Source organism: Lycium ferocissimum, chromosome 9 (assembly GCF_029784015.1).
Source record: "Lycium ferocissimum isolate CSIRO_LF1 chromosome 9, AGI_CSIRO_Lferr_CH_V1, whole genome shotgun sequence".
In the NCBI taxonomy this organism is placed as follows: Eukaryota; Viridiplantae; Streptophyta; class Magnoliopsida; order Solanales; family Solanaceae; genus Lycium; species Lycium ferocissimum.
This window is the reverse complement of record NC_081350.1, coordinates 20032643-20046169: the sequence shown is the minus strand read 5'-3', so window position 1 is coordinate 20046169 and position 13527 is coordinate 20032643. Positions and strand designations below refer to the sequence as shown.

The 13527-nt window shown below is 36.4% G+C and overlaps 1 protein-coding gene and 1 non-coding gene across 2 annotated transcripts; one reads left to right on the top strand and one right to left on the bottom strand.

Annotated features, from left to right (window-relative positions):
- The first annotated feature begins 487 nt into the window (after positions 1 to 487).
- Positions 488 to 6573, top strand: LOC132029829 (uncharacterized). Its single transcript, XM_059419211.1, has 2 exons — positions 488 to 817; positions 5908 to 6573. The coding sequence occupies exons 1-2, from the start codon at positions 618 to 620 to the stop codon at positions 6341 to 6343; spliced, it is 636 nt and encodes a 211-aa protein (XP_059275194.1). The 5' UTR covers positions 488 to 617; the 3' UTR covers positions 6344 to 6573.
- Positions 6574 to 7396: 823 nt separating this feature from the next.
- Positions 7397 to 7478, bottom strand: TRNAS-UGA (transfer RNA serine (anticodon UGA)). The gene has a single exon. It is a non-coding gene; the product is annotated as a tRNA-Ser (tRNA).
- Between the last annotated feature and the right edge of the window lie 6049 nt (positions 7479 to 13527).

Genomic DNA, 13527 nt, shown 5'->3' with positions numbered 1-13527 from the left:
CTTAAGCATATAAAGACATGAAAATTATTTGCTAAAAATTCTTGTAAAACACATATACTATAAAATTTTCAAACTTGAAATCAAATCGAACTCCAGAGATAACGCAAGCTCGCACACTCCAATTGAATCCACATTAACGTTCTAAGGCATTTTAGCGAACAACTTAAAGGCATGAGCTTGTGAGGGAAAAAAACTTTAGTAAAAACGTGTCTTAACTCACCTTAGTTATTCCTTCGAGCACAAAAGTTTACTTCCATCCGTGTGATTCACTTCGCCAACCAATCTACATTTATCAATTCTAAAGTTAATTAATATTTAAAATAGGTATTCCTTCATATACTATTAGCTTGACACATTGAAACTGGTCACTTACCACTTAATAAGAGCAAATTTAAAAAATAAAATTAATTCTTTCTTAATTGTATAAATAGACACAATTATTTTGAACCAAAATAAAAATGGTAATTGTATCATCTATTTTCCAAACAAAGCTAATAGGTACAGAGTTAAATGATTTAAACTATGCTCTAAAAACAGTTCTAAAACCCTAAATCAGAACCCTACACTTGCAATTCCATCAAATTTTCTCAAAAAGTGTTGAAGTAGAAAGGAAGAAAATGGCGTTCAGATCAAGAGAAATGATGAAGAAATTAGTGAAGAATATAGGCGGGGAGAAGAATTTAGCATCTGGAGTTAAACAACAGCTTCAAAAATGCGTACCAAATACTAAAGTCGTAATGGGTCGTGCTCAACGTGGTCTTTTTGCTGGTCGTCACATTCAATTTGGTAATCGTGTTAGTGAAAAGGGTGGAAATACGTGAGTTCTTTTCTTCTTCTTAATTTAAAATCATTTTTTTTTAATTAGGACTTGGATTATTTTGGCTAAATGTGAGATTTTGATAAGTTTGTTAAATACATTCTGTGATTATATTGCTCAGATGTTCTTTTGATAGTTTATTTTACATATTATTAGTTAGGTAGGCTCACTTGTGGGATTACACTGGGTATGTTGTTGGTGGTGAAAAAATACATCAGTTTTTTTCTTCTCTTTATCCTCAAATTTTAAAGCAATTTTGTTTTTGGCTAAATGTTAGATTTTGAGTAGTTACTCTGTGTTTTCTGCGATTATCTTGCTCAAATGTTTTTTTTTTCTTTTTAATTTACATATTATTCGTTAGGTGTGTTTCCACCCGTGTAGGAATTTCTCCTATTCATTAGTTGTTTGTTTTCTAGCTTTCAATGGCGGTATGTTAGCTGTTAGTCTGTCGACATATTGGACTAAATAGTTTTCATCTAAAATGTAATATATTTTGAATGATTGTGGTAAAGTGGAATTTGCGATTGGTTCTGCAAAATGTATAAAGTTATTGAGTTCTAAAAGCAAAAGATCGTAATTGGTTAAAAGTTCTCAGAAAGCATCTTTTGTTTTACCGTATAAGTATGGATCATCTTTTAGCTGCTAACCCATGAATGTTATTTACAATGCGAACGACTTCAAAGAAAAAAAAAAACAAATTTAAAGCTAAACATGGTTTTAAGTCTTGTTCTGCTCAGTGTAAGTAGCTTATGTAACTCAAAAGTGAGGCATATGAGAATTTGGTAATTTTGGTTAATGAGTAATAACAACTTGGAAGGGGTTTCATTTTGAGCTGCATTTGGTTTTTTCAGAAGTGCATTCTGGGCTTTTAGTTATTGCCTGGTTCATGATTCAAGAATCGCCTTCTTTATGATTGTTTGTGAACTTGAAAATCCTTGATCCTGTTAGTCCTTATTAAATATGTCTGTTTTGCTTGAAATTTTGATCGAAGTATACGTCAGCAGTTAAAAATCCTTCTGGTTGTTTGGTTTTCTGGCTTCCAAGGGTAATTCCAAATTAGAATGTGGTATATCACCAAGATGTATGTTCTAGGACATCAATTTCCTGAAATCCGTATTGTGCATAAGACTTCCGTAAACGCAATCTGGGCATTATGCAATGAGGCAAGAAACTAGCAGCACACAATCTCTTTCAATTTCAAGCAGTCCATCCTATTATCTAGTTATTGACCCGTGTGTTCTCCAACTCTTTTCAGTTTGGTATACTGAACTTCTGTTCAGTGTTCTTTCTTTAGGAGTAGTTAGATTCTGAGTGGTGCTTCCAGGTTTCCAAAAAGTGAAGTCTCTTAGTCTAAGAATTTCTTGAAACAGTACTTTACAGAAAAAGGAATTTCTTAAAACAATGTTTTCTAATATAACTTATAGGTTTTCTTCACATTTTTATGTTCAAGCAGGATTTGTAGGCAATGCGATATACCCAAGGGTGCGTCCTAGTAGTCAATGAAGTGGGTTGAGAACCATGAAGTCTCGGGTTCAAACCCCAGCGAAGGCAAAAACACTAGGTGATTTATTTCCATCAAGCCATGATAGACGGAGTTACCCGGTAATTGTGCTAGTAGGAGGCAGCAGCTACCCTATGAAATTAGTTGACTTGTGCGTAAGATGGGCCGGACACCACGTATAAAAACAAAGATGCAGGCAACTATTGTCTACCTACTCTTAAGAGGCCCACTTTCAAAATTGGAATAAGAAACTGAAACAACCCTCTTCCTTTCTCTCCCAGCGCAACCCCAAAAGAAAAAACTCATTAGAGACCTTGCTGTAAGAGTATTTTTCCAAAACTTTCTTCGGAGGAAACAGGGTGGGTTGGTGGGGGAGGGAGTTTACTGCATTCCTCTGCTTATTTCTGACAATAATTTTGCTTGCAGTTGCGTATAACATTAGCTCCTTTGATTACCGTGCTCTATTTTCCATTATCCCGTTTCTCATTTTCAGAAAATTAGCTTAGTTAACACTACAAAGCTTTCTTTCTTCCACAAAAATGGAGGAAACTCTGTAGGGAGTGGAAGATAGATAAGAGAAGGAAAGAGAAATTGCAAGCATCTCTTCCTCCGCTTCTTCTGGCACTACGAGTTTCACCCTCCTTCAGTCTTCCTGCCACAGCTAACTTTTTCATCTTGCTAATTAAATTGCACTAAATCTGGATTCAGAATTTGGTGAAATAGATTAAATCTTGCGAGCTAGAGAGAGCTAGATATATAGGGAGAGAGATCCTCACAAAGTTTCACATTCCCCGTGCGGCGGGCCATTATGTATGACACTGATTCCTTTTTGGTCCATTTAAAAGGAGTCACACTTCTTTATTTTTTGAAATGGTAAGTAAATATTTTATGAATATAAACAACAAAGCACTAAGAATGTTCTGCTGTACAGAGTCAGAACCCCCCAAAAGAAGGGTTCCTTTAGTATCCATATTTTACCTCCCGTGTCATGCTCTTATCGGAATAACTTGGCATGGTGAGATACTTTTTTTATGTGATATACATTTACTTTTGTGCCTAGTCAAACACCATTAGCCCATTGTATAAAATGAAATTGAGGGAGCATATGTTTTTGGGTTATGCAAGAATTTTTTTTTTTTTTTAAATAATGGTGGTGTCCGGGTCAGCTTGCGCTTGCAAGAGAAGCTTTTCCTGGAGAGGGAAAGATGTTCTGGTCAATATTCAAGGGGCTAACCTGATTGAAGTTAAGTAGTGCCTTGTTTAATGTGTTGTCAGCATTTGGAAAATTTCTGGAATCCTACATATTGATTCCCATTTTCAACAGATCTCCGCAAGATGTGGGTTAACTTTTCTCAACTTTAAAAGAAGACTTTCCTTTGAAACTAGTTTCTCCAATTTCTGGAAGACTAAAAACACTGCAATTAGCTTTCCTGAGTTGTGTAGATGATTACATCCCTATTTTGTTTAAATTGTTGTAGCAGTCAACTTTATGGTTACTTATCAAATTGAGTTCGTCTAATGCATCATCAAATCAGCATGTAAATGTTTCTAGCTACAGTACGCTACCTTGCGGTTCTAGCAATGAGCTTTATTTTAGTTTCTACCTTATTTTCCCCTTTTACGGGTGAAACACATTCCTGGAAGAGAATTTGGTCTTGCAGTTGTTTTTACACCTTTCATTAGATAATTGACAAAATCCAACCTAGAATAGATTCTATTCTCGCATGTACCTGGACATGGCCAAAACTGTTACCTTTTTCAAAAAAAAGATATACCTGGACATGGCCAAAACTCTAAAAAGCATTGGTGTGAATAAATCGGGGCTTCACTCATATATAAGTACTTCACCTGCCTTTGCATACCATGTTTCCTAAATTAAATTTTTTGTTTGTCTTTGGATAGCCTTTTTTTTTTTTCGGGATAAGGTGTTTGTCTTCAGATAGCCTAGAGTGGTGGCCAACTATTGTGAAGCAAATTTTTCGTCATTCATCTGGATACTTGAGTTTACGATATTATCGAACTCACGAACGTATGTACTTACTCTTTTGTCGTTAAAAAATAAAGACAAAAACTATGTTCTAACTTCCATTTTTTCCTATCTGATACAAATTTATACAATTTAAAGTTCACATCTAGATTATCAACAATGAGTATCTGTTTTACATTTGTGTGGGAGTGCAAGTTGGTGAGTTGTCTTCTGAGGAGAGTATGTTCTACCTTCCACTTTTTCCTTTCTGATATAAATGTATCTTCCTTCGTCCCAATTTAAGTTTCTTACTTCCCTTTTTTTTCTGTCCCAAAAAGAGTCTCTTTCTATATTTAGTAAGTTTTCTAATTCCAACATTCTACATGCAAGTTTAAGAACACAAGATTTAAAGGCCTACACACATCTTTAATATAAGACTACAAGATTCAAAAGTCTCCCTTTGTTTCTTAAACTCCTGCCCTGTCAAACTAAGACATTTGTGTGGGAGTACAATTTAAAGTTCATGTCTAGACTGCCAAGAATGAGCATCAGTGTTTTACATTTGTGTGGGAGTTGCAAGTTGGTGAGTAGTCCTCTGAGGCGTTTCTCCTATTGAGAAGTAAAAGGGTATGACCAAAATCCAATTTTGCTAAAAGAAGAAAATGGTTGGTTTTAACAAAAACTCACTGACCCAGCAAAGGCACAAGCTTTTCAATCTCATTCTTCCTTATTCGGCTGCATGAGCAAAAGAATTTCTGATGCTAAATTGGTTATGCAGTTTAGGTAGATAAAGTATTCCAGATACAAGAAGAGACTAAAGAAGGTTCAGGACATGCTTTTTTGCTAATAAGCGACGAAACATTCTGTCACCATCAAGTGTAGCAGTGGTGGGTTCAAGAACGTAAGGTGTCCCTGCTTTTTCTGGGTAAGAAGGGGTAGAGAAAATGCCGCGAGCCAATGTTCGAATACCAGGCGCTACGGCACTGAAGTAACCCATGATATGCTAAGAGACAAAAACATTGTCTTATGATGGAAAAAGATAAACTTTGTCTAAAGTTCGCCAGGAGTCTTTTAATATCATCTGAGAACCTAAATTATTGAATATTGGGTTGAGACAGGGTCTAAATGGAGCTTCATTGCTAGTGAAGGTTCATATAGCTGACCCCTTCGAATTGAGTTGTATTTTCTTATTTATCTCTAAGTTCTGGCATAATAAATAGTGCTTTGGTGGCATTGTCAATATTTGTATTTTATCTGTACTAATGTTCCTTCTTCTGATATTTTTCCTGAAGAACTTTATTAAAAAAAAAAAAATGCTGAACACAAGGATGTTATGGAGAATTGGTTTAGCAAGGGAGATAACGAGTCTTGAGTTTCTTGGGAATATTTAACCTGGTTATTACCACTAAATTCAAATATAATCGCCTATAGTTGTTCAACTATATGTGTAGTCTGCTGCCTTTTGGATCATAGTTGTTTCTAGCTACTCTTTGGTTCCCAAAGATAGAAAAAGTAAGTTCACATTTTTAACTGCAGTTTAATTCCTATTTTATGTAGTGGATTATAATAAACTGCAATTGTTTACTTTCTCAAAAAAATAAAACTGTGATTTTTCATGAACAGGTCAAGGAGGAATTGGAAGCCTAATGTGCAAGAGAAACGGCTTTTCAGCTATATCCTAGATCGTCATATTAGGGTGAAGGTTACAACTCATGCCCTGCGTTGTATCGACAAGGCAGGTGGTATTGATGAGTACCTGCTGAAGACACCTTACCACGAGATGGACACTGAATTAGGCGTCTTCTGGAAAGCTAAGATTGAGAAGTTGTACGAGGAGCTCGGGAAAATGGAGGTAGTTTTCTTTACACCCGAGGATGAATCAAAACTTGAAGAACAATTTAGGGAAGTAAAGTTGGAAGAACGAGCAGCCCGTAGAGAATTCAGAAGGAAGATGTATGGTTGGTCACCCAAATCCGAGCTAAAAGCAGATTCTGAAGGAACTGATGGAGAAGGAAGCTTACCAACCGACTTCCATGAAGGGATGGTTGCCAATGCTTGAAAGCATTCGTGTGACAAAATGTTGTTGGTTTCCGAGGTGCTTCTCACATTGAAGGCCTTCTTTTGTTTGTCCTAGAATGTTTTTGTATTCCTGACATTTGGTGTCTTAAGAGTACCATGAATTTTGCCTTGCATCTGGTTTAGTGTAAAACTTTTCTGCCTTGATAGCCAGCCTAGTAAAGGTGCTGTTTGGATATAATAATGAGAAATGCTACAGCTATTACAATACTATGTAGTTAGCTTAATTAATTAATCATTTTTGCAGGTTAATACAATACCCGATCATCAATGTAATAGAAACTAATGTTATTGCATTATTCTGGTACACTAATTGTCTTTTATAGGAAGTACTATTTAAGCACTTACAAATTCGTTATTATTTTTGCGTTCAAATGTTTAGTGATGGACTGGAAACATACGTGCAAGTACGATACTACAGAGTGTAGAAAAATGAATGAGGAAAAAATACTACAGAGTGTAGAGAAATGAATGAGAGGAAAAACAGACCACTTATTACTAGGAATTGCTCTCTCTTTCTTTCCTCCTCCTTTTTTTTTTTTTTTTTTGAATTGAATATTTTGAACCCCTAAACCACTTAACCAACCTCTTCTCTAACCACCCCAAAATGACTGATAAAATCAATCTACCATAATAGCATCACCACCACCAACAACAACATACCCTGTATAATCCCACCAGGTGGATTTTGGGGTGGGTAGAGTGTACGCAGACCTTACTCCTACCTTTTGCCGGGTAGAGAGGTTGTTTCCGATAGACCTACGCTCAACGAGAGATGAAAAAGCATCAGGAATAATAAACAGTAATAGCAGCAAGATAATAGGATAACGTAGAAAAAGGAAGAATCGATAAGAATGTAGAGATAAGAATAAAGAATTCAAAACATTATAAATAAAATATAAAATATACAAGCAGGATAAAGTTGGCTGGACAAAAAGAAATTGTAACTACCACAAAATAATATGATAATAAAATATAGTTCAAAATAATATGATAATAAATATAGTTCAAAATAATATGATAATAAAATATAGTTCGTCGACAGCAGGGTTCGAACCTGCGCGGGCGAAGCCCAACAGATTTCAAGTCTGTCTCCTTAACCACTCGGACATATCGACATTGTTATGTGTTAAGTTCGTTAGCTATATAATTCAGGTTAAACTGTGAAACGACTGTTGCAATAATTTATTTAAAGAATTGCTTTACATACTTCCTTACGGAAGTCAATACTTCAACTTTCCGAATGTTTTGATCTTCTTTATATGATTTTCTCAAATGCTTCCAACGTTTCTTTATTGCAAAACTCTAAAGTTAGTTGGAGGCCATTTGTTACTAAAACGGTTGAAGATCAAGACTGTTAGGCTTCCTCTTGAATACATATACATTTCTAAAATTAATTTAAGCACCCCCATATAGATAATGACAAAATATGAGTAGCATATAGATTCTCTATTTAACTGGAAACTTCCCCAGAAGAAAACTTTAAGGGGTCATTTGGTAGGGTGTATTAGTAATGCTAAGTGTTTCGTTTGTTATATTAAATAATATGTATTGCATAATTTCAAAATAGTACTGAATAGGATGTATTAGTAATGCTGAGCGTTTCGTTTGTTATATTAAATAACATGCATCGCATAATTTTAAAATAGTACTGAATGGGGTATATTAGAATATGAATAGTACTGGTATTGTTAATGTCATGGTTTACTATGTATTAGTACTAAATAGGCAAAATACATCAAAACACCCCTAAACTATACTCGAAATGTCGATATCACACCTAAACTAAACGAACGACCCATTACACACCTTAACATGTTAAAAGTGAATTAAATTGCCCCTCCACAGACCAAAACCCCCAATTAGTGAATGGCGTGTGCGACACTCGCCCTTGGGTGAAGCCACGTATTAAATGAACTGATTTATTTTATAATCACGGTATTATAATATATTTAACATAATAAACTAATTTTAATACCCAAACCCATTTTTAACATCACATACCCATTTTAACACCCCAAACCCGTTTCAAATCACGCAAACCCACGCAAACCCACATCAGACGCCCAAATCGTAATTCAAGAAAACCAAACGATACCACAAACAACAAATCGTTCAATATTGGTCCTAAATCATATATTTTTTCACTTTACCTACTCAATATTGTTGGATTTGATAGAGTTTTTTTAGTTTTTCTTCATCTTAAACCTATAATCGAAGTGTTGGTGATTTTTTGAACTCGATCGATTCGAAGTTGGCTTTTTTGTTGACGTTTGGAGGACAAACATCGGCTGTGTTACTAAAAGGTTAGTCGCTTGTCTCATTTTGTTTCTGTGTTGTGCGATTAGAACTAGGGTTTTTTTGCGTCTTTAATTTTTCTGCAAATTTACAGTGTAAATATCGGGTAAATGCTTGAATATGTAAATGTCGATTTGGTTGTTATGTATTTCATTCACTATGAAATTGAAGTATTTGTACTGTTTTCAGGTCGAAATATGTCTTATGAACTGATTACTTTGCGATTTTATCACGGTGGGAATTTAACGATTGGCAAAAATCCCTACGTTGGTGGACAAGTAACTGAATTTACACGTATGGATTTAGATAGATTTTTTTACTTTGAATTGCTTGATTGTGTGAAAGAATTAAGGTATGACCCTGGTAAATGCACCATTTATGTTAAATTTATCGATAGTGTAGTATTGGTAGAAATCAAATGTGATAGGGATACAACCCGAGTTGCTGCATGTTTGGGGGATGGGGATATTTTGGAGGCTTTTGTGTGTCACATGGTTGAAGAGCCACAGTGGTCCCACCCTTATTAGAATATAAACCCATGTGGAGGGAAAGTGATGTTTCTTTTGATAAAGTGACCGGTCAAGACATTGGGGGTAATGGTGTTCCCTCTTTTGATGCCTTTGATCTTTGATTTAGAGCCATTCAATGAACCTCCTTTTGAACCAACTCAAAATACGCCTTCTCCAACCTAACTCTCCAAGTTCTCGTCCCTTGTACTCCTCCAACCTGTTGACAATATTGAATCAAATCTTTCTTCTAATACTACGTTCGCATCAAATCCTCGCCCCTAATACTTCCACCGAACCAAATCACCGCCCCTAGCACTACTGTGATGCATCAAATCCCCCTACTACTAATAATGAATCTGTTTCACTTCCCTCATACTACTTGAATCTTCAAACTAGGGTTGTCCCCGATTTTTTCTAAACCGGTAGTGATTTAGATTCATACCTAAATGGATTGTTTGACGAAGGAGAAGTACATAGTGAGAGTGATGTAGATGAGGAGCTAAGAGGTTTTTAGGGAGGAAAAGAGAGCCGGAAAAAGAAAAAAAAAGAAGGAAGAGGGTGAAAGAGCTCCCCGTCCCTAACATGTTAAGTTAGGTTCGGGACCAAAAGGGCCAGATGTGGGGTATGATGAATCTGGAGGTGCTAATAGAGACACCATGGAAGGTAAGTTGCCTAGTGATGAGCCTTATTACCCCTCAGATGAAGGCTTCGGTTTGGGGACGATCCGGATGACATATCGATGATGATGAAGGAGTAGTTGAGCAGAGTAAAAGCAAAAAGAAGGAAAGGTGACAAACGAGTTGTGTTTGATAAAACCTCCAAGAAAATAGTGTAGGAAACAGGCCTCCAATTTGAAAGTGTTAATGAATTTAGAACCTACAGCTACAAGTATGCGGTCATGAGCATGTTCGAATTGAAAAATATATTAATGAACCTACAAAGGTAAGGGTTAGGTGTGTAGAGGGTTGTCCTTGGCTTTTATTTGCTAGTCTTGACTCTACGACTAACAACTTTGTGGTGAAGAACTATATCCAATTCACAAGTGTGACCCTACCAATAGGAACAAGCTTTGCAATACCAAATTCTTATCTAGTCACTATAATGAGAGAATAAAGGAATAACCAAACATTAGGATTTTTGAGTTTATTTCATTAAGAAGGAGTTGGATCTATATGTTGGTAGAAGCGTGTGTAGAAGAGCAAGAAACAAGGTTTTAGGCCGAGTTGATGGGTGACCATGTTTTGAGTTTGGGAGGATTTTAGATTATAGGGATGAGTTGTTAAGATCAAATCCGGTGGTACCGTGTAGTTAGGCTTAGTGATGAGACATTTGAAGGTGGAAAAAAAATGTTTAGAGGATTCTACATATGTTTTGATGCAATGAAGAAGTCATACTTAGCTGGTTGTAGGAAGTGCATTGGTTTGGATGGTTGCTTTTTAAAGGGAATCTCAAAAGGTCAATTACTTGTTGCTGTTTGTAAAGATGGAAACAATCAGATGATTCCACTGGCCTGGGCAGTAGTTGAGGTTGAGAACAAGCACAATTGGACTTGGTTTATTAGAATTTTAAAGAAAGATCTTCAGCTGGGAGATGGGACAGACATTGCTGTTATAACAGATATGCAGAAGGTAAGATTTAAGTGTTGAATTCACTTCATTTCATAACTCTTTACCCTAATGTTCTTTACTAACTGCCTGTTTTTTATTCCTCACAGGGTCTTGAAAGTGCCATAAAAGAGCAGCTGCCCAATGTTGAACATAGAATGTGTGCTAGGCATGTTTTAGCCAATTGGTCCCAAAAATACAGAGGCCTAGCGAGGAAGAATTGCTTCTAGAGGTGTGCAAAGTCAACTTTTGAGTCTCAGCTGAATGAGAACTTAGACCAAATGAAACTTTTGGGAGAAGAATGTCTTGATAAGTTGATGTACTACAACCCCGAAAGGTGGAGCAAGGTTTACATGAAATATACCACAAAGTGTGACATTATAGACAACAACATGGTGAATGTTTCAACTCTTGGATATCTTGGTCGCAAGGCACAAGACCGTAGTAACCATGCTTCGAAGAAATAAGAGTCAAAATGATGAAGAGAGTAGGACGGATGAGGGAGTTTTTGTGACAAATGATTGGATTCATGACTTTTATCCAATGGCATTGAAAGTTCGACGAGTATACTTTGCAAGGTCTATGAAATGCAGATTGAATGGAATTTCGATACGAGTATGAGGTTCTTGAAGGTCGGTTTAGACATGTTGTGGATCTCGCCTAGACAAACTTGTTCTTGTAGAGCATGGATGTTGAAAGGCATCCCATGTCCTCATGCATTCACGCTCTTCACCACAAGAGGTTGAACCCAATGGATTACATTTCTCAGTGGTATTCTAGAGATACCTATATGAAGACATATAGCTACTTTATTCAACCAGTTCTGAACTTGAAGATGTGGCCACCATCCACAAATCTTACTGTTATACCACCTGAAGTGAGGAAGATGCCAGGCAGGCCTAGGACTGTTAGGAGGAAAGAGGCAAGTGAACCCAAAAAAACAGGAAAACTCTCCAAAAGGGGGGTTCAAATGACATGCAGCAAGTGTCATACCCCAGGTCATAATAAAAGGAGATGTCTTAGAGAGCCTACAACCGCCGGCCAAGTGCAAGTGTTTCTCCGCCGCCCAAGTTCGTTCTGGCCCAAGTTCGGTTCCTGGCCCAAGAAAGGCACCTGCTCCAAGTGGTAGAGGAAGGGGTAGGCCAAAGGGATCAACTGAAAAGGTAAATAATTCCACATACTTCATGTATAGTTCAGTGCTGAATTAGTTGCTAATATTTTGGTATAATTTGTAGACTGTGGCTACTAAAAGGCCAAAGATGGTTGGAATGGGAGTCTTGCACACACAAAGTGGAACAACTATCATCAATGTAAGACTGTTCTATGTTTAGCAATTAAATATCATTTTCTGAAATTAAGTACCACTAACAAGTAGTTCTATTCATTTGAGCGTACTGATTGCCTAGTGAAAGGGTTAGAAACATCAAATCAAGTGCAACATGTCACTCGGTGAACTCAAAGACAAAGCAAGGTGGTGTGAAATGGCAAGAAGACAAGCTATGACCTCCAAATAACGAAGGAAAAAAGCAGAGTCAAACCAGGACTAAAGCTGTACAAATGAGCCAAGGCAACACCACTGCCGTGTGAAATTGTCAAAAAAGTGGCTGCATTTTTTTTTTTGACCAGTTCTAGCTTTACTTTATGTTTTTGGCAGCTGTGACTGCTTTGTGAATTTGTCTATGTAGTTGTTTTTCAAATACTTTGTTTAGGCACTGATCGCATTTGGTCAAGTTAACTACGAAAAAATACATCAAATCTATATTTTTTAGGTACAGGTTAAGGGTGATTTGATGTATTTTGCCTTAACTATATGTAGTGGTTTGGTAGATATATCGCATTTAAGTTTGTTTTGGGCGGTGATCGCACTTGAATTAGCATAGATGTACTCACTTGAATTGCAATTGTGATCGCATTTAACGTTAGTTCTTGTCTATGTAAAGTCACTCTCTTTTGATCAATGGTTATGCAGCTGTGACTGCATTTAACGTGTGTAATATCTGCTTTACAATGTCTAATAAGTTCTTGTATCTATATTGTTGGCAGTTTTGTTAGCCTTTATTGTTCGGTTGAATGGCACTGATTTTGTCCAGTTTTGGTCAAGTCTTGGTACACTTTTTGAAGTCATTGTAAGTTGTTTTCCGAATTTATTTTTCAAGTTTTTGACCACTTCCTTTGGCTTCTTTAAGTGAGGTGGTTGGTGATTAATGCTTCACCCAATTCTTATTAAATCATACTTCATTCACTAATCCTCATTGCAACCCCTCAAACCAAAAATGACTACCATCCTAACAACATTTGAGAAGAAGTTAACAAAATCATACGTTGACAAGGATGACTTTATATTTCCTTCCCATACTTTCCAATTCCTTCCAAACCATGATCGTGAAGCGATTGTTCTTCACAATGCTCACGCCTACTATATGCAATATAAAGTGGGTGCATATAAGCGTCTTTGCAATGGAAGGCGTTTGTTGATGACAACGGACTGCAAAGAGGAAATGTTTTGGAATTTCAAGCTTGCGAGGTCAGCGGGCGCATATGCTTCTTCGTTAATAAGAAGGCACCGGAGATCGTAATTATAGAATAGGTCTCTTTATTTCTTTTCATGTTTTATGCCTTCGATTAATGAAAGTTCTTTCAATGTTAAATGAAATTTTGTTAACTGTTTTATACCTTATACTTACTAATTTTGCAAAGCAATTGCACAAGACTAAGAATTGCACAACAACAACATTACGACCAACATTGCCAATTCA

Bases quoted from the DNA above. Each gene is read 5' to 3' on its own strand.
- LOC132029829 (XM_059419211.1), top strand. From the start codon at position 618: ATGGCGTTCAGATCAAGAGAAATGATGAAGAAATTAGTGAAGAATATA. The intron at 818-5,907 runs GTGAGTTCTTTT...TTTCATGAACAG, and splicing joins AGTGAAAAGGGTGGAAATAC to GTCAAGGAGGAATTGGAAGC.